Here is a 22,541-nt window from a genome sequence, read left to right on the forward strand (position 1 = left end):
ATGGAGCCGCGGCGCAACGGCGGCGGCGCGGAGGAGAAACCGCCGGCGCGGCGGCGGGGGGGGGCGGCGGCGGAGGCCGGACCCCCGCGGCGCAGCGGCGCGGCGGGCGCTGACAGCGCGGCGGGGCCTGAGCCCCGCGAACGGGGCGGCTCCCTCAGCCGGCAGCGGCGGGACTCGCTCCGCAAGAACCGCCCGCGTGAGTGCGGCGGGAATGGGGCGCGGCCGGCGGGGGCGGGGCTGACGCGGCGAGGGGCGGGGCGAGGGCGGAGCCACGCCGGGTGGGGCCGGGAGGGGGTGGGGTCAGATGGGGTGGGGCTGGGGGAGAGGGGCAGGAGGAGGGCCGGGGGCTCTGGAGGGGGGGATGGCGGCGGGGTGCCCGGGCTGGGGGCCGCGGGGCGGGGCGGGGCGGGGCGGGGCGGGGCGGGAGGGGCTGCGTGGCTGCGCCGGTACCTGGCGGGAGGGCGAAGCGGGCGGTGGGAGCGTGGGGAGGGGAAAACGGGGCCGGGGCAGCGGCCGAGCCAGGCTGCGGAAGGAAGACGGGGTCCCCCGAGCTGGGTTACCCAGCGTCGGAAGGGGTCTGCGGGGCGAGCGAGGGGCAAAACGGACGGCAGCCGGCATTGGGGCTGGTGACCGACTTCAGCCATGTTCGAGGTGGAACCCGGTGATTTTTACTTGCGCCGCGGTCCTTCCTGGAGGGAGGAAATTGCCTGAAAACGAAACAGCGTCGAGGTAGTTCCCCGTTACCCGCGCAGCCGTTCAGAGGATGTCGGCAAACGAGGCCGGGCTGAAAACGAGAAACAAAATTGTCCTGCGTCTCATAGCAAGGCTCGGTGTGGCTGGCAGTGCTGAGATGCCATCGTTATCGTATTAATACAGAGCTTTAAATAGCGTTCTTTCCCTTTTTTTTGATCGCTGGGAAAAAAGGGAAGCTTCTCTTTTCACCCTATCTTAATGTGAAAAATAGGAATTACATCTCAGGAGACTTCCAGAGCCGTTTGCCAAACTGGGTGCTGATCGCGTTGCTGATCGCAGGCGAGTGCGGCTCAGCGGTGCGAACGTCACCGTGGCTGTGCTCACCCGTGTGCCCTCTCATTTCCAGGTCGGGGTAGGTGACGGGAGGGATCCTGCACTAGGAAATAATTGGAAAGTTAAATAACTAAGGTAATTGTGCAGTTTTCCGCTTACCCGATAATTAAGAAGGTGAAGGATAAACTGAGCAGAGGGATGTCAGGGCACCAGCGGTGCTGAGCATCCCTGTGATTCCCAGCTCTGTATGTGACAGTCGGCTTGCGTGGCTGTCGCCGTCAGGAAATCGCAGCAGAACACACCGGTGGGAGCTGCGGGGCTGTTAATTAGGGACGTGCTCGTTAATAGGTCGCAGCCGGCTGTGGGGAGATGCCTGGTGCGAACGTCAGGGTGGACTTGGATGGAGCTAGACGTGCGGTGGTTATGCTTCCCTGCCTCGCTGGAGGGCAGTTTCTGTGTCTGCTGTGGAAAATTTAGGTTCGAGCTGGGCGTTGAGGTTCGGGTTTGCTGCGGGGAAGTTCAGTGCAGAGACTGGGGTGGGGTGCCTGTAGGAAAACCGTTGTTCCAGCAGCTTCCAAGGCAGGGTTTGCATCCCCTCTGGAAGGGCAGCGCAGTGCGATGCGGGATTGCGGCGTAGCCTGGCTTTCCTAAATGATTTTTGCGATAATTGGAAGAGAAATACGCTCGAGCGGGTCCAGCCCCTAACAGGGACAGCGTCTGATGTCAGGGTAAATTACCTTGTGAAGTTAAAATGCTCGATCCCACCTTAAGGAAGATTCGAGCAAGCCCAAGCGAAGGCAAACCGCTGAATGGGCGTCTGATCAAAACTGTCCGACTTCAGCTCCCGCTTGGCTGCTGCTGGTGTGTGGCCAGCGAGCGCGGTGACCTTGAGCCTTGTCTCGCTGCCGGGGCTGGCAGATGCCCTGGCAGATGAGCGCTGCTTCCCCAGGAACGAAAGGATTTCAGCGGGCGGCCGTTCAGGCTCGTGATCTTGCTTCTTCCGTGGCCGCCTGCCTGCACCAGCAGCGTGCGGCGAGGGCTGTTTCGCTGCAGGGAGCGCGGAAGGGCTGAGACCCGGGGGAATTGGATCGGGTAGGTCGGAAATAACCTGACCTGCGACCGTACGACCCACGTCGGAGCTGCGTGCCTTGGCGCTTCTCGGGCTCTGAAATGTTTCTCGTGATCTTCGTAGGCACTGAAGAGCTCGATGGCGGACGGCGTGGTTTTCAGTGTGCCGCGGGCAAGAGTCAAGGACGTCGTTGCTGCCGGGAGGGAGCGAGAAGCGTCCTTGAAAATGTTGTGAAACGGAGACTTGTTGAAATTCGTAGCTGCTTTGGAGTATTGTGTTGGTGGGGTGTGATGGGGAGCCTGGCAGGATTTCCTCTACAGCCTACTGTAGGTGACCCTGCTTCGGCAGGAGGGTTGGACTAGATGACCCACAGAGGTCCCTTCCAACCCTGACCATTCTGTGATTCTGTGATTATTAGTACAGGCAGAAGTGGTAACGTAGAAAAAGCTTTATCAGCTCTGGAGAAAATACAGAAGAATTCCTTTCTGGTAGTGAATTATCAGTACCATTACCGAACTCTGCGCCTACCAGCCGGCCTGGAATTACCCCAGATGAGTAAAGAGGGTACTCGCGTTACGGTTGCTTTAACGTAACTGTGGGATACCAGATGGCTTGCTGTGGGTAGGGTGAAATGCCAGGCATAAAACCGATGATCACTGAATCCTAATGAGCAGGGGAATATTTGGGTTTTTTTTGTAACGAATCTTCCTTACGATAAGAGAAATAGGTCAGCGATTCGGTTGGTCACCTTCCTCCCTTTTCCCCTTCTCCCGCTCTCTCCGGGCTCTCCCGTGCTGCTGCGCTGCTCTTCCGCTCCCTCCCGAGAGCCTGGTTTCCCTGACGGAGAGGAGTTTAGGTTATTTCCCTGGGGGTAACAAAGTGTGCTACTCCCTGCTGTAGCCTGTTTGTTAGTTCTCTGAAAAGAGGAAAAAAAAAATAGCTTGTTTTGATGCTTTTGCCAGGCATTATCTGCGAGGTTTCAGTGTTGGACAAAAGGGGAGGGGAAGTGAGTTGCATAAAGTGAATTTGTACTGTAGGGCTTTCATGAATTCCAGAAGAAAGCTGATAGCTAAAATATCAAGAAGAGCATCCTGCAAATAGTTTCTAAGGATGTGTGTGTGATTTAAAAAAAAAAAAAAAGCATGTCCTCATCCATTCTGGAGTCCCTTCAACTGATCCTTTTTTTGAAAGTTTCAGTATCTTCTCTCAGAGTCATGCAAAGACATAAAGTCCAAGTTGCTTTAAATTCTCAGCATAGACAGTGTGCAGGTAGAGGTACAAATACAACGCTGTTCTGGCAGCTCCTTTGCAGTGCAAAAATTTTAAGCTTAGGTTTTTAAATACCTCTGTGTGTTTTGGAATTGTGTAGGAAATGTGGATTCCTGGCAGAGCCTGTGTTTAGAGATGGGGGATATGTCAACTTAGTGTCACTTTCTGCTAAATGCTGATTAATATTTCTATTTCCAACTGTAAAATTTCCATAGTGGCATATACCACTATTAAAACATAATGTTGAATATTTTAGGGTAAGCGCAGAGATGCTGTCACACGCTCAGCTGACGTCAGTCCTCGTTGCTCCTCTGCAGGCTCATCGTTTTAGCTTCTGGTATAATTGGCTCATAACTTAGGGATCAGCCTGAAACACGGCTGGAGCTGCTTGTCGTGTGAAGAAAATCCACCGTGGAGATCTTTAATCATATCTCCTCTTTCATCTCGACACTGCCGCAGCTTTCAAAATAAGTCTTTGGGGGTTTTTTTTTTTTTAATTTATCTAGTGTCCAGTTCTATCAAGTAATTTACATAACAAGTAAAGGCATTATGTTTTTCTTGCCCCGGAGCCCTGACAGTCTGACTCCAAAAGGGCTTTGAAGATGAAGGGAGGGTGGCAGCCCTTGCTGGGGGAACACGCGGTATCCTGGAGCTCTGCTGGGTGTGAGGTTATCCGGTGCTAGAGCCCTTAACTTGGTCCGCAGACCGGTCTTTTGTTTGTTGTGCTGTGTCCATAGATCTGCCCGTGAGATGGAAGTTTATTTTTAAGACACAGAGCTGTATGTAAATTGTGTGCAGGAAAATGAATGTATAGAACTGCTGTTAAAAAGTGTCTGTGCGAACACACTTCTCTATGTGCAGGGGGACCTGGGTGTCCTGGTGGACGACAGGTCAACCCTGAGCCAGCAGTGTGCCCTGGGTGCCAAGAAGGCCAATGGGATCCTGGGATACATTAGTAGGAGTGTGGCCAGCAGGTCGAGGGAGGTTCTTCTCCACCTCTGCTCTGCCCTAGTGAGGCCCCATCTGGAGTCCTGTGTCCAGTTCTGGGCTCCCCAGTTCAAGAAAGATGAGGAGCTACTGGAGAGAGTCCAGCGCAGGGCTACGAGGATGAGGAGGGGACTGGAGCATCTCTGCTACGAGGAGAGGCTGAGGGAGCTGGGCTTGTTCAGCCTGGAGAAGAGAAGGCTGCGAGGGGACCTTAGAAATGCCTCTAAATATCTGCAGGGTGGGGGTCAGGAGGACGGGGCCAGACTCTTTCCAGTGGTGCCCAGCGACAGGACAAGGGGCAACGGGCACAAACTGAAGCAGAGGAAGCTCCAGCTGAAGATGAGGAAGAACTTCTTCCCTCTGAGGGTGACGGAGCCCTGGCCCAGGCTGCCCAGGGAGGCTGTGGAGTCTCCTTCTCTGGAGACATTCAAGACCCGCCTGGACAAGGTCCTGTGCAGCCTGCTGTGGGTGACCCTGCTTGGGCAGGGGGTTGGACTGGGTGACCCACAGAGGTCCCTTCCAACTCCGGACATTCTGTGATTCTGTGAAGGGAAAACAAAACTGTCAGGCCAAAAGACAAAGAATCTTTTTTTTCCTGGAGAAAAATTCGTGTTAGAGATGCTTGATAACTGCTGTTGCAGTATGTTGCATTAGAGAAGCGAAGGAAAGTAAGGCCCAACAAATGAAAATAAGGCTCATCGTTGCGTGCCTGGTCTGCTGAGCTGTGCCACAGTCTTGCCAGTTCCTTCAGTCACCTTCTTTGTACCCCTGCTCCTTTTCACGCTGAATCCCGTCGGATTTATTTTTTGTCTCGCACAGCGTTTGAGAGAGTGGGGTTAGCGGTGGTCCTCGTGCTAACAAAGTACTAAAGAGAGTTTCTTTAAGGAAAAGGCTGCAGAAGGATTTGGCTGACTCAGAGGAGAGGATTTCCCACCTGCCTCGTGCATGTCCAAGCACCGAGGGAGAGACTCAACGCTTCCCGGAGAGCCCAGAGCGCTTGGAAAGGAGACGGGCCGGGCTCTTCGCCGGCACCGAGGGCTCCGGGAGCGGCGGGGAGGCGGTGAGAGAGGCCGCCTTTGCGTTGTCTGCCACGGCCGTTAAAGCTGCCGTCTTCCTGCGCTCAGCAGAACCTTCTGGCTGAGGAAAAACCATCCTCCAGGCTGCCCAGAGGCTCCTGGGTGCCACCAGTGCTCACCCTGCTCTAGACCTGCTGTCTTCTGCAGCAGCTCGTGGGGGAGAAAGGCCGTGGAGGCTTACAAGGGAGAGACCTTTGGGTGGCTTTCAACTGCAGGGGAGATGCTGGGGAGAAAAAAAAAAAAATCAAAAAAAAATCAGTGTTTTAAGAGAAATCTGGGTGGCAGATGGTGATGGCGTTCATCCAGGAGAGCTTCCTCCCTCTGAAGGCATGGATTTGTCTCGTTCTCGGATATGGAAGAGCTGCTCGTGTTGGCTGACTTCCTGGCAGCATAAGGAAAAGAAAAAGAAAAAAAGCAGTTCTCTGTGTCGTTGAAATGATTTCCTCCTCTTGTTCGGGTGCCACAGCCCTTCCCTACAAAATCGGGTTTGGAGGGGAAGTTTTGTCCGTGCCCCCGATTATTTGAGTGCTCCATGTGCTTTTTACTGCATAGAAAATCCTTAATGCTAGAGCAGTACTCGATTTTGGGCTGGGACACTTGCTCCTTGGACCCTTAACCTGTGGCTGGGCTGCAGCTAATGAGAGATCTGTAATTAAGAACCAGTAGGTTGAAGTTAATTACCTTAACAGGCTGTCTTTCAGAACGTGTCCCTGGTGAGCAGCTGAAGGTGCAGGCGAGCTGCTGGCAGCTGGAGGACGCGGAGGCTTTCTGCAGCCGGCACTGCGAGGCCGGGTCCCTGCGCAGGGGCTGGGGTCCCCTGCTCGGGGCCTGCTGGGGCTTGGCAGGGCCAGCCCTGAGCCCCCCCTGGCTGCCCTGAGCCCCCCCTGGCTGCCCTGAGCCCACCCTGGCTGCTGTTCACCCCCAGCCCCGCAGGCATCGGTCCTGTTCGCCGGGCAGTGAGGAACTGGTGTGGTTTAACCCCACGCTTGATGTTCTCCTACTTCAGTGGTGGCTATAACAACACCCGAATAAAAAGCGAATTTATGTATATTAAAATATTGAAGGTCTTGAGGGCACTGAGAATGAGCTGGGATGAAGTTTCTAAAGAGCCACTGTCTTGCTTTTCTGACTAGGAAAGCTTCCTAAACTGACGGACCCAGTTGGTGATTCTTGTGCCCTAAAATCTGTGAGGTTGCTCCGAAGTGTAGGAATGTGGTGCGTGAACTTCACAGCCGACTTGAAAATGAACTGGTGTTACAGAATCATAGAATGGTTTGGGTTGGAAAGGACCTTGAAGATCATCTTGTTCCAACCTCCCTGCCATGAGCAGGGACATCTTCCACCAGCCCAGGCTGCTCCCAGCCCCGTCCAACCTGGCCTTGAACCCTGCCAGGGAGGGGGCAGCCACAGCTTCTCTGGGCAACCTGGGCCAGGGCCTCACCACCCTCAGGGGGAAGAATTTCTTCCTAATCTCTAATCTAAATCTGCCCTCTTTTAGTTTAGAGCCATTCCCCCTTGTCCTGTCCCTACACACCCTTGTGAAAAGCCCCTCTCCATCCTTCCTGTCGGCCCCTTCAGGCACTGGCAGCTGCTCTGAGCCCACTGAAGACATGCACGTCCTGCCAGCGGAGCGTCCCTGCGGAGGTGGAAGCCCGTTCCCTTGCGATGAAGCGGCCTGTGTAGTGTTCTCCGTTGCGGGGCTCCAGCCTGGCACCATGTGTCTCCTTCTCTGGAGATATTCCAGACCCACCTGGACACGGTGCTGTGCAGCCTGCTCTGGGTGACCCTGCTTGGGCAGGGGGTTGGGCTGGGTGACCCACAGAGGTCCCTGCCAACCCTGACCATTCTGTGACCCTGTGATCTCCGAGACCCCCACCCTGCGCTGTCTCTCCCTTTTTACCCTTGCGTAGCCTGGCGGAGTGAGGGTGGGGAGAGGATTGCTGTCTCTAAATACGAGGGTGAGGATGCCTTAAAAAAAACCAAACAAAAAAAAAGGGCAGGCTTCCTCGTGCAGAAAAAAAAATTGCGTGTCCTTACAGGAAGAAATATATTCCAGAAATGTAAAGGAGGTTTCCTGGCAGCAGGGTGGGAGGTTTCTGGAACGGGTCCCTCCGTCCGAGCAGAGCTGACGGAGCAGCCGAGCGCCTCGGAGAGTGGGAAATTGGTGAGAAGGGGGTCCAGGGTGTCCGTGACCGCGACAGGCGGGAGCGGGCTCGGCTGCGTACCATGGGATGCCTGCTCCTTTTCCTGCGTGGAGCTTGCTAGTGTTCCAGCAGAGTTTAAGCAGCATTCAGAAACACGGGTTTCAGTGATCCTGTGCAGGAACTGGGTGTTGGAAGAGAGCGGCGCTCACCAGTCCCAGTCCCTGGAGGGACTGGAGCAGCAGCAGAAGGCTCTGGTTTGGCTGCCGATGCCCTATCTTTACCTGTTGGTATTTTTATTGCCTCTTCTCTCAACAGCAGGGCGTGATCCTTGTTCAAAGCACTTTTCTGCGGTAGTTAGTTGATAAATCCAGGACTTTGATTCAAAGAAAGACAAAATACTTGGAGGGGGTCCCCATTCTGCCATGAACAGGGGGGCTGCTGAATGGGGGATGCATATGCCATGTAATATATACTTACAAATGTCTGAGGGGTGGGTGTCAGGAGGATGGGGCCAGACTCTTTCCAGTGGTGCCCAGCGACAGGACAAGGGGCAACGGGCACAAACTGAAGCAGAGGAAGCTCCAGCTGAAGACGAGGAAGAACTTCTTCCCTCTGAGGGTGACGGAGCCCTGGCCCAGGCTGCCCAGGGAGGCTGTGGAGTCTCCTTCTCTGGAGATATTCCAGACCCACCTGGCCGCGGTGCTGTGCAGCCTGCTCTGGGTGACCCTGCTTGGGCAGGGGGTTGGGCTGGGTGACCCACAGAGGGCCCTGCCAACCCTGCCATTCTGTGATTCTGTGATTCTGTTGGAGATGGCTTTAGTACAGCATCAGGAGGGCCTGTGTAGGGGTTTTTCGGTTTAAGGTGTCTGGAGGAGCAGGTGAGGGAAGCAAGCGGACTGTTGCTGGGTTTTGCGTGCTGTCCTGATGCCCCCCACACAGAAGCAGAGTCCTGTCGGAGGGGTCACGGTCTCTGTGACTTCTGTTTGCCAGCTCAGCTGCTGTTGCTGTGCTCCTCTGTGATAGCGCCCGTTCTTCTGGGGGTACAGAAATCCTGGGGGTTGTCCTGCCTTGCCCTTCGCATACGCTGTGGGGCCCTGGACTTGCCGTCCTGTGAGGGTGCTCCTCCAGGTCTGGTGTCCCGGGGAGATGGTTCTCCGGGTGTTATGTGATGAGGCCCAGGCAGCCAACGTTCCTCTCCTGAGGAGTAACTTCACTGTTTAGTTCTTTGTGAAGCCCTGTAGTAAGGCTTTCATGAGGGAGTCTTGGAGTAAGGCGCATACAGAATCATAGAATGGTCGGGGTTGGAAGGGACCTCTGTGGGTCACCCAGTCCAACCCCCTGCCCAAGCAGGGTCACCCACAGCAGGCTGCACAGCACCGCGGCCAGGCGGGTCTGGAATATCTCCAGAGAAGGAGACTCCACAGCCTCCCTGGGCAGCCTGGGCCAGGGCTCCGTCACCCTCAGAGGGAAGAAGTTCTTCCTCATCTTCAGCTGGAGCTTCCTCTGCTTCAGTTTGTGCCCATTGCCCCTTGTCCTGTCGCTGGGCACCACTGGGAAGAGTCTGGCCCCGTCCTCCTGACCCCCACCCTGCAGATATTTAGAGGCATTTCTAAGGTCCCCTCGCAGCCTTCTCTTCTCCAGGCTGAACAAGCCCAGCTCCCTCAGCCTCTCCTCATAGGAGAGATGCTCCAGTTCCCTCCTCATCCTCGTAGCCCTCCGCTGGACTCTCTCCAGTAGCTCCTCATCTTTCTTGAACTGGGGAGCCCAGAACTGGACACAGGACTCCAGATGGGGCCTCCCCAGGGCAGAGTAGAGGGGGAGGAGAACCTCCCTCGACCTGCTGGCCACACTCCTCTTGATGCACCCCAGGATCCCATTGGCCTTCTTGGCAGTCAGGGCACACTGCTGGCTCATGGTCACCCTGTCGTCCCCCAGCACTCCCAGTCCCTCTCCGCAGAGCTGCTCTCCAGCAGGTCCGCCCCAGCCTGTACTGGTGCCTGGGGTTGTTCCTCCCCAGGCGCAGGACCCTGCCCTTGCCCTTGTTGAACCTCACCAGGTTCCTCTGCGCCCAAGCTAAGCTTTTCTCCAGGTACAGGGCATGGCAGACTTTCCATCCTGAAATGCCGACAGTTTGTAGTTCCAAAGTGCAGAATGAGAAATTGTCATGAAAAAAGTCCTTGAATTGCTGGTGCTTTCGACTGTGGTGCAAATTTCTCTCTCTCTCATTCATGAACAGTTATTTTTATGCCTGTTCTTGTTTGAAGTAAATGCGTTAGGAATGGAGGGTGGCTGGGATTAGGGACCTCTCCTAAAATAGAGCTTGCATCTTCTTTCAAGCTTACTTTTGGCGATGGTTGGGGGTGGCCTCTGTGTAAAAGGATAAAAATAGCTCGGTGATTTAAAAATAGTGTGGGTAAGTGATGGCGGTGGCAGCTCCTGGGAAGCTGTGGTGCTCTGGACAGGCCCATCTCGCCTCCGCTCTGTCCCGCAGCCAAGTTCTCCTGCCGAGGAGAGACCGCGTCGGCTCCGGGCGTCTGCGCGCCGGTCGGGTCTGTGGCTCCTCAGCGATCGTTTGCGTGCTGGTCGTGTCCTCTGCCCGGGGCTCGCTGAAGTGCTGCCCCGGGGCGCGTCGGTACCGCTCCCCGACTGCGGCGGGGCTGGGAGCGTCGGCGTGCTGAGGGGCTGCTGCTTCCCGGAGCTTCACAGAATCCCAGAATGGTCGGGGTTGGCAGGGACCTCTGTGGGTCACCCAGCCCAACCCCCTGCCCAAGCAGGGTCACCCAGAGCAGGCTGCAGAGCACCGTGTCCAGGCGGGTCTTGAATATCTCCAGAGAAGGAGACTCCACAGCCTCCCTGGGCAGCCTGGGCCAGGGCTCCGTCACCCTCAGAGGGAAGAAGTTCTTCCTCATCTTCAGCTGCAGCTTCCTCTGCTTCAGTTTGTGCCCGTTGCCCCTTGTCCTGTCACTGGGCACCACTGGAAAGAGTCTGGCCCCGTCCTCCTGACCCCCACCCTGCAGATATTTAGAGGCATTTCTAAGGTCCCCTCTCAGCCTTCTCTTCTCCAGGCTGGACAAGCCCAGCTCCCTCAGCCTCTCCTCGTAGCAGAGATGCTCCAGTCCCCTCCTCATCCTCGTAGCCCTCCACTGGACTCTCTCCAGTAGCTCCTCATCTTTCTTGAACTGGGGAGCCCAGAACTGGACACAGGACTCCAGATGGGTTCCCTCTCTCCTTCGCCGGAGGGCTGCGCGCTCCCGACGGCGGAGGGAACGCGGGCTCCTTGGTGCCGCGTGCCGATCTGCCCGCAGGCAGGCAAGCGCAGCACCGCAGCGTGTCAGCGTGCCCGTCTGACGCATCAGGATTGGTCTGGAACCCGAGATCCCGCTCTCCAGAGCATCGGCGGTAACGTCTGTGTTGCATTTAGGTTTCTTTTCTAAACATCCCTTTTGGAAAAACCGTCCGGGTTTAATCCTCCTGCCATAAACCGGACACGTGGCTACGTTTTTCTCGCTGCTCCGATCCCGTGTATCTCGTTAGCTCCAGCCTCCCCTCTAGCTCATGAATAGTAATATTAATCTGTTCCAGTTCTCAGCTCTAATCGCGGATTCCATCTGATCGGGGTTTTCTCTTGATCTTCTCCAAGCAGCTCGTTATCTAATACAGCTGTAAACGTGGCTGGGCCCGACACTAACGCATATTTTGTACCGCGGGGGAATTTGGCTAATAAAATAATCCAATTAGACATTTGTTTTTGTCTCCCTCGGGCGTCTTAGATTACTCGCCTCCCTCAGTTAGGTGTTGTAATTAGCGAACGTTTGCACATCCCTTTGATGTAAAAGCACCGGCGCTCTCCTCGGCTCCGGCTCTGGAGCAGAACTTTACAAGAGGGATGGCTGGGGAGTAAAATTGCGGCGGGAGCTGGCGGGCGGAGGGATGCGGTCGGGCGGTGGGAGCTCGGGAACACGAGCTGCCTCGGGCCAGGAGTGAAGTCCACGTACGGAGGAGCCTCAGCCGCGCTTGTGAAAAGCCAGACCAGACCACTGATGGTTTTTTCTCGTGTTTTCCGCTTTAGAAACGGAGAGACCGAGCAGGCCTGCGTTTGGGGAGTCCCTGGAGAACTGCGGGAATTAATTCAGTTTGTAACTCGTTTGCTGGTGCTATGACAGTATCACACCCCGTTTCTTTGTCTTTTTTTTTTTTTTCTTTTTCTCTTTAGTCTTTCCTTGGTTTGGCTTGGATATTGGAGGGACCTTGGTCAAGCTTGTCTATTTTGAACCAAAGGACATCACCGCCGAAGAGGAGGAGGAAGAAGTGGAAAATCTCAAAAGCATCCGCAAATACCTGACGTCAAACGTCGCCTACGGATCGACGGGCATTCGGGATGTGCACCTTGAGCTAAAGGACCTTACCCTGTGTGGACGTAAAGGCAATCTGCACTTTATACGCTTTCCTACTCATGACATGCCCGCTTTTATTCAAATGGGAAGCGAAAAGCACTTCTCGAGCCTCCATACTACCTTATGTGCCACGGGAGGTGGAGCGTACAAATTTGAGCAGGACTTTCGCACAGTATGCACTTTTGGCTTCTATACGATTAGGATCTGGTAGTGACATTCTGTTCAAGCTTAAAAACTCAAAAACTTTCCCGGCAGCCTCTTAAAACTTCTCTAAATCTTAGCTTTGGAAGAGCGTACCTAACTCCAGTTAAACATGGTTCGGGAAGCGGCGTGTGGAGTCCCAAATTAAGATAATTTCTTGCCTGAAAGTGCCTGGGACATTCCCGTGACTTGAAAATGATTCGCCAGCCTCCATGGCGTGCGCTCTGACAAGACGCTCTCTGTATTGCGAATCTCTGATTGTGCTGCCCTCAGCCTTCTGGGGTTTTTTTGTCTCGTTGCTGTCTTTGACACGCTTGATGTTTGGGTCGTTGTCCCGTTGCTCACGCGGTTTCGTTTCTAACACCCACGTGAGCGAGCTGATGCGGTGGTAAATTAAAGGCAGTCGGTAGCTGGCGTTTGGTATCGTCCGGCAGCTTCAGTAGATGATTCTTGTTCGTAGGTGAAAAACATGTGTGATAAATACCTTACTTAACCAGGGCTTGAAAAAAAGCACCTAATAGAGAGGCTTTGTGTGCAGCCGAGGCAGTGACACGAGGGGAAAACAATTTCATAACTTCCTCTGGTTTCTGGGTGGTTTTCTGGTAAGGGAATTTTTTTTTTTCCGGTCCAATAGTGAAGTCCCTTCCCGTTTTCTGTAGTTTTCCATGCCAATGCCTCAAGTCAGGGCCTAAACCGGGCCCGTGGATGCTGGTGGGATTCTCTTGGCGTCCATCTGGGGCTGCAGCCGTGTCTGCACGCGTCGGGGCCGGGGCAGCGAGCAGAGACGGAGCCCTCCTGCGACCCGTGCTTCCCTCGCCCAACCCAGGGAGCAGTGGAGAGAGCGGGATTTAGCTGGCAGCGAACGCGCTTTTCTAGCCCTGAGCATAAACGCTTCAGATCCTTGGCTGCTTCTTCAATATTCTCTTTTTTTTTTTCCTCCCCCACCCCCTGCCAGATGGGTGACCTTCAGCTGTGTAAGCTAGACGAACTCGACTGCCTTATTAAAGGAGTTTTGTACATTGACTCCGTTGGATTCAACGGCCACTCGGAGTGCTACTACTTTGAAAACCCGACGGATGCTGAGAGATGTCAGAAGCTCCCGTTCAACCTGGAGAATCCCTATCCTCTCCTCTTGGTGAACATCGGCTCGGGGGTCAGCATCCTGGCTGTCTACTCGAAAGAGAACTACAAACGGGTGACGGGCACCAGGTGAGCGCTGCGAGGGGCTGAATTCGCACGGAGTTTTCTTTTAGCACCTGGAATGGGTTTCTGCATGGTAGGTGCTGTTTTCAGGGACAAGCTGCACTAAAGGTGTTCCAGAAACGTGTGGATGTGGCACTTCGGGACGTGGTTCAGCAGGCAGGGTGGTGTTGGGGTGACGGCTGGACTGGGTGATCTGAGAGGTCTTTTCCAGCCTGAATGATTCTGTGATTAGAGGCGGTGAGTTGTGCGACCGAGCGCCTGCTTTTCCTGCACTCCCTCATCGCTGCCAGCAAAGATCCCTCCGGGAAGAGGGAATCTGAATTTCACGTTTGGGTCTCTTTACTGCAGCCAGTCTCTTCAGAAGCTGCTTTTTTCAGTTGCCCTGCTGCAGAAGTTGAAGTGTGTTATTTGCCATCAGAGAGATCCCATACTTATGGCTTAACCCAAATATAATGATCGTGAGGACAACGTTAGCTTCGATCCCAGCAGTCGACATTTGCATCCCATCTTCCCAAAGTCACAGAATCACAGAATGGTCGGGGTTGGCAGGGACCTCTGTGGGTCACACAGCCCAACCCCCTGCCCAAGCAGGGTCACCCAGAGCAGGCTGCACAGCACCGCGGCCAGGCGGGTCTGGAATATCTCCAGAGAAGGAGACTCCACAGCCTCCCTGGGCAGCCTGGGCCAGGGCTCCGTCACCCTCAGAGGGAAGAAGTTCTTCCTCATGTTCAGCTGGAGCTTCCTCTGCTTCAGTTTGTGCCCGTTGCCCCTTGTCCTGTCGCTGGGCACCACTGGAAAGAGTCTGGCCCCGTCCTCCTGACCCCCACCCTGCAGATATTTAGAGGCATTTCGAAGGTCCCCTCGCAGCCTTCTCTTCTCCAGGCTGAACAAGCCCAGCTCCCTCAGCCTTTCCTTGCAGGAGAGATGCTCCAGTCCCCTCCTCATCCTCGTAGCCCTCCGCTGGGCTGTCTCCAGTAGCTCCTCATCTTTCTTGAACTGGGGAGCCCAGAACTGGACACAGGACTCCAGATGGGACCTCACCAGGGCAGAGCAGAGGGGGAGGAGAACCTCCCTCGCCCTGCTGCCCACACTCCTCCTAATGCACCCCAGGGTACCATTGGCCTTCTTGGCACCCAGGGCACACTGCTGGCTCATGGTCACCCTGTCGTCTCCCAGCACTCCCAGTCCCTCTCCACAGAGCTGCTCTCCAGCAGGTCCGCCCCAGCCTGTACTGGTGCCTGGGGTTGTTCCTCCCCAGGTGCAGGACCCTGCCCTTGCCCTGGTTGAACCTCATCAGGTTCCTCTCTGCCCAGCTCTCCAGCCTGCCCAGGTCACGCTGAACGGCAGCACGTATTCTGTGGCAGGGACGCTGGCACGGCAGCAGTTCCCCCGACGGCTGCTGGACTGCTGCCCTCCCTGAAGGTGTGACTCCTGGTGCCAGGCAAAGCCAGAGAGCTCTGTGGCTTTCAGCTTTCCTCAATTTCTTGAAAGTTAGTAAGAATAATTAAAGAAAATCCCCTCACAGCCCAGATCTTACTCTTACTCTGCGTCATTAATGGCCTGTGTGCACAGTGAAGTGAGCAGGCCGTGGTGGTGCTGGGCTTTCTGCTCCCCGGAGCTGGGCATCGCTGCGCTCCGGTACCCCAGCAGCCCCTCAGGACTGGTGTTTATTTTCAGATCCACTTCTCCGAGTGCTGGGAAGAAGGTGGCTGTTGTAAAACAAGAAAATTCATTTCTCCTTTGGACACACGCCCTCTGCAGAAGGCTGGGAGGGCGCGGGATTCCTTTCGGACGGTGAAGTTGTTGGAAAGTAACAGATTTAAAGAAAACCGCTGCTTTTCCAAGGCTGCTTTCACCCAGAAGAGGCGTGGGGCAGCCGGAGCCAGCGGAGCGGAGCCGAGCAACGCGAGCCTGCGGTGGGGCCGCCGCTTCCTCCCCCGTCTCTGTTTCGAAGCAGGGCGGGTGACGCTTGCTTTGCTTTCTGTTGCAGCCTCGGAGGGGGAACGTTTTTCGGTCTCTGCTGCCTGCTGACTGGTTGCTCCACCTTCGAAGAGGCCCTAGAGATGGCGTCCCACGGAGACAGCACCAAAGTGGACAAGCTAGTGCGGGACATTTACGGAGGAGACTACGAGCGGTTCGGCTTGCCAGGCTGGGCCGTAGCGTCCAGGTAAGGACTTGACGGATTTTTACTTTCACAGGAGATTCTGCAAGGACGAAAAACGGGGTGTCACAGAATCCCAGAATGGTCGGGGTTGGCAGGGACCTCTGTGGGTCACCCAGCCCAACCCCCTGCCCAAGCAGGGTCACCCAGAGCAGGCTGCACAGCACCGCGGCCAGGCGGGTCTGGAATATCTCCAGAGAAGGAGACTCCACAGCCTCCCTGGGCAGCCTGGGCCAGGGCTCCGTCACCCTCAGAGGGAAGAAGTTCTTCCTCGGGTTCAGCTGGAACTTCCTCTGCTTCAGTTTGTGCCCCGGTTTACAGCTCTTAGGAGAGCTGCCACCGTTCCGTCTGCTGTTCCGTTCCACCAGATCTAAATCACTGACAGCAGCCGTGCTTTTTAAAGTTAGAAGGAAGCACTTCAGAATGAATCCCTCTGGTTCAATGAGCAGTTCCCGTTCTCTTCAGGAATTCCGATGCAAACGGGATTCTTCCCTCTGAGGGTGACGGAGCCCTGGCCCAGGCTGCCCAGGGAGGCTGTGGAGTCTCCTTCTCTGGAGATATTCCAGACCCGCCTGGCCGCGGTGCTGTGCAGCCTGCTGTGGGTGACCCTGCTTGGGCAGGGGGTTGGACTGGGTGACCCACAGAGGTCCCTGCCAACCCCGACCATTCTGTGATTCTGTGAAACGGACCTTTAACCCCAGAACTTTCCTTACAGCTTTGGAAACATGATGAGCAAGGAGAAGCGGGAGTCTGTCAGCAAAGAGGACCTCGCGAAGGCCACTTTGATAACCATCACCAACAACATTGGCTCCATAGCACGGATGTGTGCGCTTAACGAGGTACGAAGGGGAAATCTGTTCCGTGTGTCCCTGGCTGAAGCCTCCCTTGTGTGCTGCTGTCGCGCAGCGTCTCTCTTCTCCTTCGTAGATGCGCGTTCATCCTCGCCTTTTGGGATGTTCTGTAAGTTGGAATCCGCTCGTTTTGGATTCTTCCATAAATTCTGTCCTTGCTCATCTGTGTAGTTTGAGCCAGGTGGTTGTACCGGGACCTGAAGAGCTGCGGATGAGTCGGGGGCTGGCCGGTGGTCTGGTCGGGTCCTCTGCTCGGGCAGAGTCAGCTTCCCTGCGGAGGTTTGGGGAACGGTGGGTGCGCGACAAACTGCAGCTCATGGGACCGCTGAGAGAGGAGGAGGAAGGTCGGGGCGGAGGCTGGATACCCTTCCAGTGGTGTTTTACCAGCTGCTCTCGACGTCTTGGCGAGGCCCCACCACTTCCACGGCCGTTGCTGTACCTTTGTGCTTTCAGCTTCTTTACAGTGCTGCCTTGTTGCGTTCATGTCAAGCAGCATTGTACAGGGCTATGAAAGAGCAGAGGCGTGCCCTCCACGCGCTCCCAGCCAGCGGGGCGAAGCATCCTCCCGGCTCCTGGGGACCCGCGTTACCCGCTGAGACGAGGCGAGGCGTTGTGTTACAGCCTTGCCCGCAGCACGTCTGCCGAGTCCTCAGAATCACAGAGTCACAGAATGGCAGGGTTGGCAGGGACCTCTGGGGGTCACCCAGCCCAACCCCCTGCCCAAGCAGGGTCACCCAGAGCAGGCTGCACAGCACCGCGTCCAGGTGGGTCTGGAATATCTCCAGAGAAGGAGACTCCACAGCCTCCCTGGGCAGCCTGGGCCAGGGCTCCGTCACCCTCAGAGGGAAGAAGTTCTTCCTCATCTTCAGCTGGAGCTTCCTCTGCTTCAGTTTGTGCCCATTGCCCCTTGTCCTGTCGCTGGGCACCACTGGAAAGAGTCTGGCCCCGTCCTCCTGACCCCCACCCTGCAGATATTTAGAGGCATTTCGAAGGTCCCCTCTCAGCCTTTTCTTCTCCAGGCTGAACAAGCCCAGCTCCCTCAGCCTCTCCTCGTAGGAGAGATGCTCCAGTCCCCTCCTCATCCTCGTAGCCCTGCGCTGGACTCTGTCCAGTAGCTCCTCATCTTTCTTGAACTGGGGAGCCCAGAACTGGACACAGGACTCCAGATGGGGCCTCACCAGGGCAGAGTAGAGGGGGAGAAGAACCTCCCTCGACCTGCTGCCCACACTTCTCCTAACGCATCCAGAGTCCTCGCTCCAGAGCACGCAGCTGAATGCAAAGAGGATGCCGGATAGTTATGGGAAGGCGTTACTGAGCGTGGGGATGGAGGAGAATCCGTAGGAGGACGTCAGTGAAGGAGCAGAAAGGACGTGGTCCCGATTCCTCAGTCAGAGGAGGAACTGCCAATTATTGTTGGAGAACAAGAAAGCTTCAGAGTTCATCACTTGGCTCAGGAGAACTAGTTGGGGATTGAAAAGTTTGGCTGGAAGACTGATCTAAATCCAAAACATCACTGCCTGGTTGGTCTTTTCTTTCAGAATTGTGCTGGTTAGGGGTTTATAAATCTGTTTTGTTTGTTTTCAGATGAACAGTAGAGAGCCATTCGGCTTTTGGAATGATGAGTCAAAGGCCAGAGTTGGGGGGCGAGAGAGGAGGTGGCCCTTGATGATCTGTTGCTAGCCAGAATAAGGATCTCGTAGCCCTAAACCAGCCCTTCTGTTCAGACTCCTGAGCTAGAAGGGCTGTAGTCACACCCGGGGAGTTCCGGGCAGTGTGGCAGAGTCTGGAGCAGAGCCTGTCTACCGTGACCTCCCTGCTCCTGCTCTGGGACAGAACTGTGGATGTGTATGGTGTTCCAGATCCTGCCCGACACCGAATTCGTAGAGTCAGAGAATCATTTAGGTTGGAAAAGACCCTTAAGATCATCGAGTCCAACTGTCAACCCAACATGGCCAAGTCCACCACTAAACTGTGGTGCAGTCCCCATCCCTGGAGGTGTTCAAACAATGTGTAGATGTGGCACTTCGGGATATGGTTCAGCAGGCAGGGTGGTGTTGGGGTGACGGTTGGACTTGATGATCTGAGAGGTCTTTTCCAACCTATGATTCTATAAACCACGTGCCTAAGCCCATGTCTACACGTCTCTTCAGTACCTCCAGGAATGGGGACTCCACCACTGCCCTGGGCAGTCTGGTCCAATGCTTGACCACTCTTTCAGGAGAGAAATTTTTCCTGATATCCAATCTAAACCTCCCCTGATGCAACTTGAGGCCATTGCCTCTCATCCTATCGCTGGTTACCAGGGAGAAGAGACCAACCCCCGCCTCACTACACCCTCCTGTCAGGTAGCTGTAGAGAGCGAGAAGGTCCCCCCTCAGCCTCCTCTTCTCCAGACTGAACAGCCCCAGCTCCCTCCGCCGCTCCTCATCAGACTTGTTCTCCAGACCCCTCCCCAGCCTCGCTGCCCTTCTCTGGGCACGCTCCAGCCCCTTGATGTCCTTCTTGGAGTGAGGGGCCCAAAGCTGAACACAGCACTCGAGGTGCGGCCTCACCAGTGCCCAGTACGGTTCTTTGGTTTCACCCCTCAGGGCGGTCCCTGTCCCCTCCCGGCGCGGTTCCTGGCCGTCTCTGTGTGCCCTTTCCCGTCTCACCGGGCTCTTGGGAACCATCTCATGCTGCTGCCAGACCCCAGACCGGCGCGGTGCCCTCTCTTCCTTGCAGACCAGCCCTTCTGGGTCCAGTTTTAAAATCCTCAGTTGGGGAAGCTGCAGCTCCATTCCGACTCTGCTCTCTGCAGCTCCTGTCCCCGCTCAGCGGCAGTTTTGCTCCTCACTGCTGGGCGCGGCTGTTCGGGGCGATGCGGTGTCTGTGGGCCTGGGTGCTTTGGTGCCCTCTGGTCGCTTCCCTCTGTGTCCAGTGGTTGGTTTTCATCAAGTCTCACTGGAAAATGTGACGGAAAAGCTGCACGTGGCGTTGTTAAAAGGCGTTATAAGTGTAACTTTTTTTTCTTCTCAAGGTGGGGTATTCATCATTGCAAACGGAAAATGGAATTCAGCCTTCATGTTGGCCTGAAAAGGGATTTTTTTCCTTAATATTGCAGAACATCAATCGAGTGGTGTTTGTTGGCAATTTCCTTCGGATCAATACCATCTCGATGCGGCTTCTGGCGTACGCGTTGGACTACTGGTCCAAGGGGCAGTTAAAAGCACTCTTCTTGGAACACGAGGTGAAGCTTTAAATTTATTCCGTGTCGTCAAAATCTGAATCCTTCGCGAACCAGCCGCGTGGGGTCCGCAGCCGCTGGCACACGCCGTGTGGTGGGTTCCCGGTGCTTTGCTGCGACAGCCACGGTTACAGAATCCCAGAATGTTGGGGGTTGGCAGGGACCTCTGTGGGTCACCCAGCCCAACCCCCTGCCCAAGCAGGGTCACCCAGAGCAGGCTGCACAGCACCGCGGCCAGGCGGGGCTGGAATATCTCCAGAGAAGGAGACTCCACAGCCTCCCCAGGCAGCCTGCAGTATCACTGTCCGTCTGTCAGGTGCCTTGGAGTTTTGATGTTCCCGTCTCCTTGCTCCTCAGGGTTACTTCGGCGCGGTCGGCGCTCTGCTGGAGCTCCTGCATTCAGCCTGACGCCGCGCAGCCTGCGCACGTCGCACCCACGGCGCTGCGCCCACGTGCCCCGGCCGCGACGCCGACGGCGGGTGACCGCCCCGGGAGGGGACAGCCCCGCTGTGCTTCTGCCCGTGGACGGCTGGAACCAGGCTCCGGTGACCACCTCCTGCAAGCGGAGCGCGCGGCCAACGCGCTGACGGGAGGCGGCTGGACCATCGCCGACACCGACGGGGGCCTGCGCTCCGCTCCTTCCATCCATGTTTCCTTCGGGCGCTGAAGCCCCCTTCGTAGTTTGTAGAGTTCAGCCGCAGCATTTTATGTTCCGCAAATGTAAAAAAAAATATGTAAATTGTCTGTAGAGGGGACGGAACACCAGCAGGGCCGCGGCTGGGACCGCTCGTGTCTGCTCTGCGCGGTGCGGCGGCCTCTGGGCCACCCTCGTGCCGCCGGCGCCGGGGTTTATTTCTGCCCCACGCACACGGAGCGTTGGAGACGAGAGCTGCGGCGCAAACCCTGCGTCTCGGGTGCCCTAACTCCGCTCGGCCTGGCTGCGGTTTCAGCCCGTGACGCTTCTGCGCGGAGCGCGGTGCCGGCACAGGGCCCTCTGCCCCCGAGAGCTGCCCCGGGCAAGGCGGAAGGTGGAGCAGCGGGGGTTGCGTTCTTCAGTTTGGGTTTTTCCGCGTTGTGAAACTCGGCTGCGTGTAACTATACCAAAGAGATTCCTTCTTCCTTTCGGTCCTACGCTTGGGATCTTCTCTGTAATCTGCCATTTTGTGTCTGTTCATTGTGAAAGGGGTGGTTCCCGGGGGAAACCTCTCTGTCCCGCCTGCGTGCCGTACGCTGCTCTGCGTCTCCGCGCGTCCCGTCCCGCCCGCGGCCTGGCTCGCTGCGGTCTGCGGCCCCCCAAGCCTGCAGGACGTGAGTTTGGCCGGGGCTCGCTGCGCACCGGAGAACCCATCTCAGTCTCAAAACAACGCCCGGTCCCTCCTCGCCTCTCCGCCTCGCCCTGCTCCTTGCAGAAATTCATCCCCAGGCCTGCCGTCGCGTTGGGAAGCGGACAAGACCCGTAGCGGGAAGGGGGTTTGCGTGCCCCTGGCCGTGCCATCAGCCTCGGCACCAGGCAGGGCCGCTTTCCCGAAGACGACGGGCGATGGTGATCCTCCTCCGGAGCGTCCCCCGTGCTGCGGTCGCTCCTCAACTCGTGGTTTCTTGGCAGAGAAGTTGGTTTCTCTGATCCCGTGCCGGTTTGGGGGCCTGCAGACCCCCTCTCCCGGGCCGGGAAAGGGAAGAAAAGCGCCCGTTCCGAAGAGCCCTCCTCGCTGGAGGATGCCACTCCGCGTTCCGGGCGCCGCCGGTGCCTCTCGAGCCGGGGGAGACGCGGAGGAGCAGGAACGTCCCGGGCTCGGCGGTGCCGCTGGGCTGGGGGCTGCGAGGCCGACATCGCGGTGGGCTCGGGGCAGATCCTCTGCGGTGCGATGGGCAACGCCGCGCTCCCCGGTGCGTTCCGGGGGGGGGTTGTAAATGGGTTTCTTTCCTTCTTGTAATAAAATATTAGTTATTTTTATATCCTTGGAACTCGTTTGCTTTCTTCCTCGTCGCTGATCTCGACGAGCATCAAGAACGTGCTGGCGAGACGGGCGCGAGCGAGCCCTCCCAGCTCGTTTTCAGCAGCTGATGGACAATAACTCGGCTTTCCGTGATGGCCGCTCGCTGCTCCCTGCCCAAGTTCCGCGATTCGAAGGGGGGGACACGAATGAAAAGGCTCCGCGGGCTCCCGAGCGTGGTTCCTACCCGCCGTTCTGGGGCAAATGGCAGCATTTTAGGGTTTGGCGAAAGATTTCCTCGGTGGTGGGCGACGACCGGCGCCGTGGAGGCCCTGTGGCCTCTCTGGTGACGTGGGTTGGGTTGGAGGCGAGCGCGAGGCGTCTCCAGAGCAGGAACAAACACGGTTGGGATGCGTGTGACGCGGTGCCGGGCCCTGAGCCGCTTTGTCCCACCAGCAGGAATCTGCACGACCAGAAGATGACTCGTGGGCGGCAAGGTCACCCCGTGCGTTTCCTCTGGAGAAGGTGGAGGAGAACATCTCCAGGTGGGACCTGTCTGGACACGCAGCGCTGGGGGGGATGGACGGGGGACAGCGGCACAGGGCAGGGGACCTGTGGGCTGGGGTCTGGACAGGTTCTTCAGAGGAGAAGCCTTCTCCCTTCTCCTCCTTCTCTCTTCTTCTCCTCTCCTTCTCTTTCTCTCCTTCTCCGTCCTCTTTCTCCTCCTTCTTCTCCTTCTTCTCTCCTTCTCCTTTTTCTTTCTCCTCCTTCTTCTTCTCCTTCTTTCTCCTTCTCCTTCTTCCTCTTTCTCCTTCTCATTCTCTCCTTCTCCTTCTTTCTCCTTCTTCTCTCCTTCTCCTTCTCTCCTCCTCCTTCTTTCTCCTTCTCATTCTTCTTTCTCCTTCTCCTTCCTCCTTCTTCTTTCTCCTTCTCTCCTTCTCCTTCTCTCCTTCTCCTTCTCTCCTTTTTCTCTCCTTCTCCTTCTCCTTCTCCTTCTCCTTCT

At 56.4% G+C, this 22,541-nt stretch overlaps 1 protein-coding gene across 2 annotated transcripts; it reads left to right on the forward strand.

The window, feature by feature from the left end:
• PANK2 (pantothenate kinase 2) lies at positions 1-21,558 on the forward strand. Of its 2 annotated transcripts, XM_075420278.1 has the most exons (7): positions 1-196; positions 11,785-12,137; positions 13,122-13,375; positions 15,360-15,536; positions 16,246-16,369; positions 19,482-19,607; positions 19,962-21,558. In XM_075420278.1, the coding sequence occupies exons 1-7, from the start codon at positions 1-3 to the stop codon at positions 20,010-20,012; spliced, it is 1,281 nt and encodes a 426-aa protein (XP_075276393.1). In that variant the 3' UTR covers positions 20,013-21,558. The 2 variants fall into 2 exon arrangements, with proteins under 2 accessions (XP_075276393.1, XP_075276394.1); XM_075420279.1 differs by lacking the exon at positions 1-196 and having other exon boundaries at positions 11,905-11,994.
• Positions 21,559-22,541: the final 983 nt, after the last annotated feature.

This window comes from Opisthocomus hoazin, chromosome 5, assembly GCF_030867145.1.
Source record: "Opisthocomus hoazin isolate bOpiHoa1 chromosome 5, bOpiHoa1.hap1, whole genome shotgun sequence".
Taxonomy (NCBI): domain Eukaryota; kingdom Metazoa; phylum Chordata; class Aves; order Opisthocomiformes; family Opisthocomidae; genus Opisthocomus; species Opisthocomus hoazin.

Coding starts and splice junctions, on each gene's coding strand:
- PANK2 (XM_075420278.1), top strand. CDS start 1: ATGGAGCCGCGGCGCAACGGCGGCGGCGCGGAGGAGAAACCGCCGGCG. Junction 13,376..15,359: donor AAACGGGTGACGGGCACCAG/GTGAGCGCTGCG, acceptor TTTCTGTTGCAG/CCTCGGAGGGGGAACGTTTT. Junction 15,537..16,245: donor GGCTGGGCCGTAGCGTCCAG/GTAAGGACTTGA, acceptor CTTTCCTTACAG/CTTTGGAAACATGATGAGCA.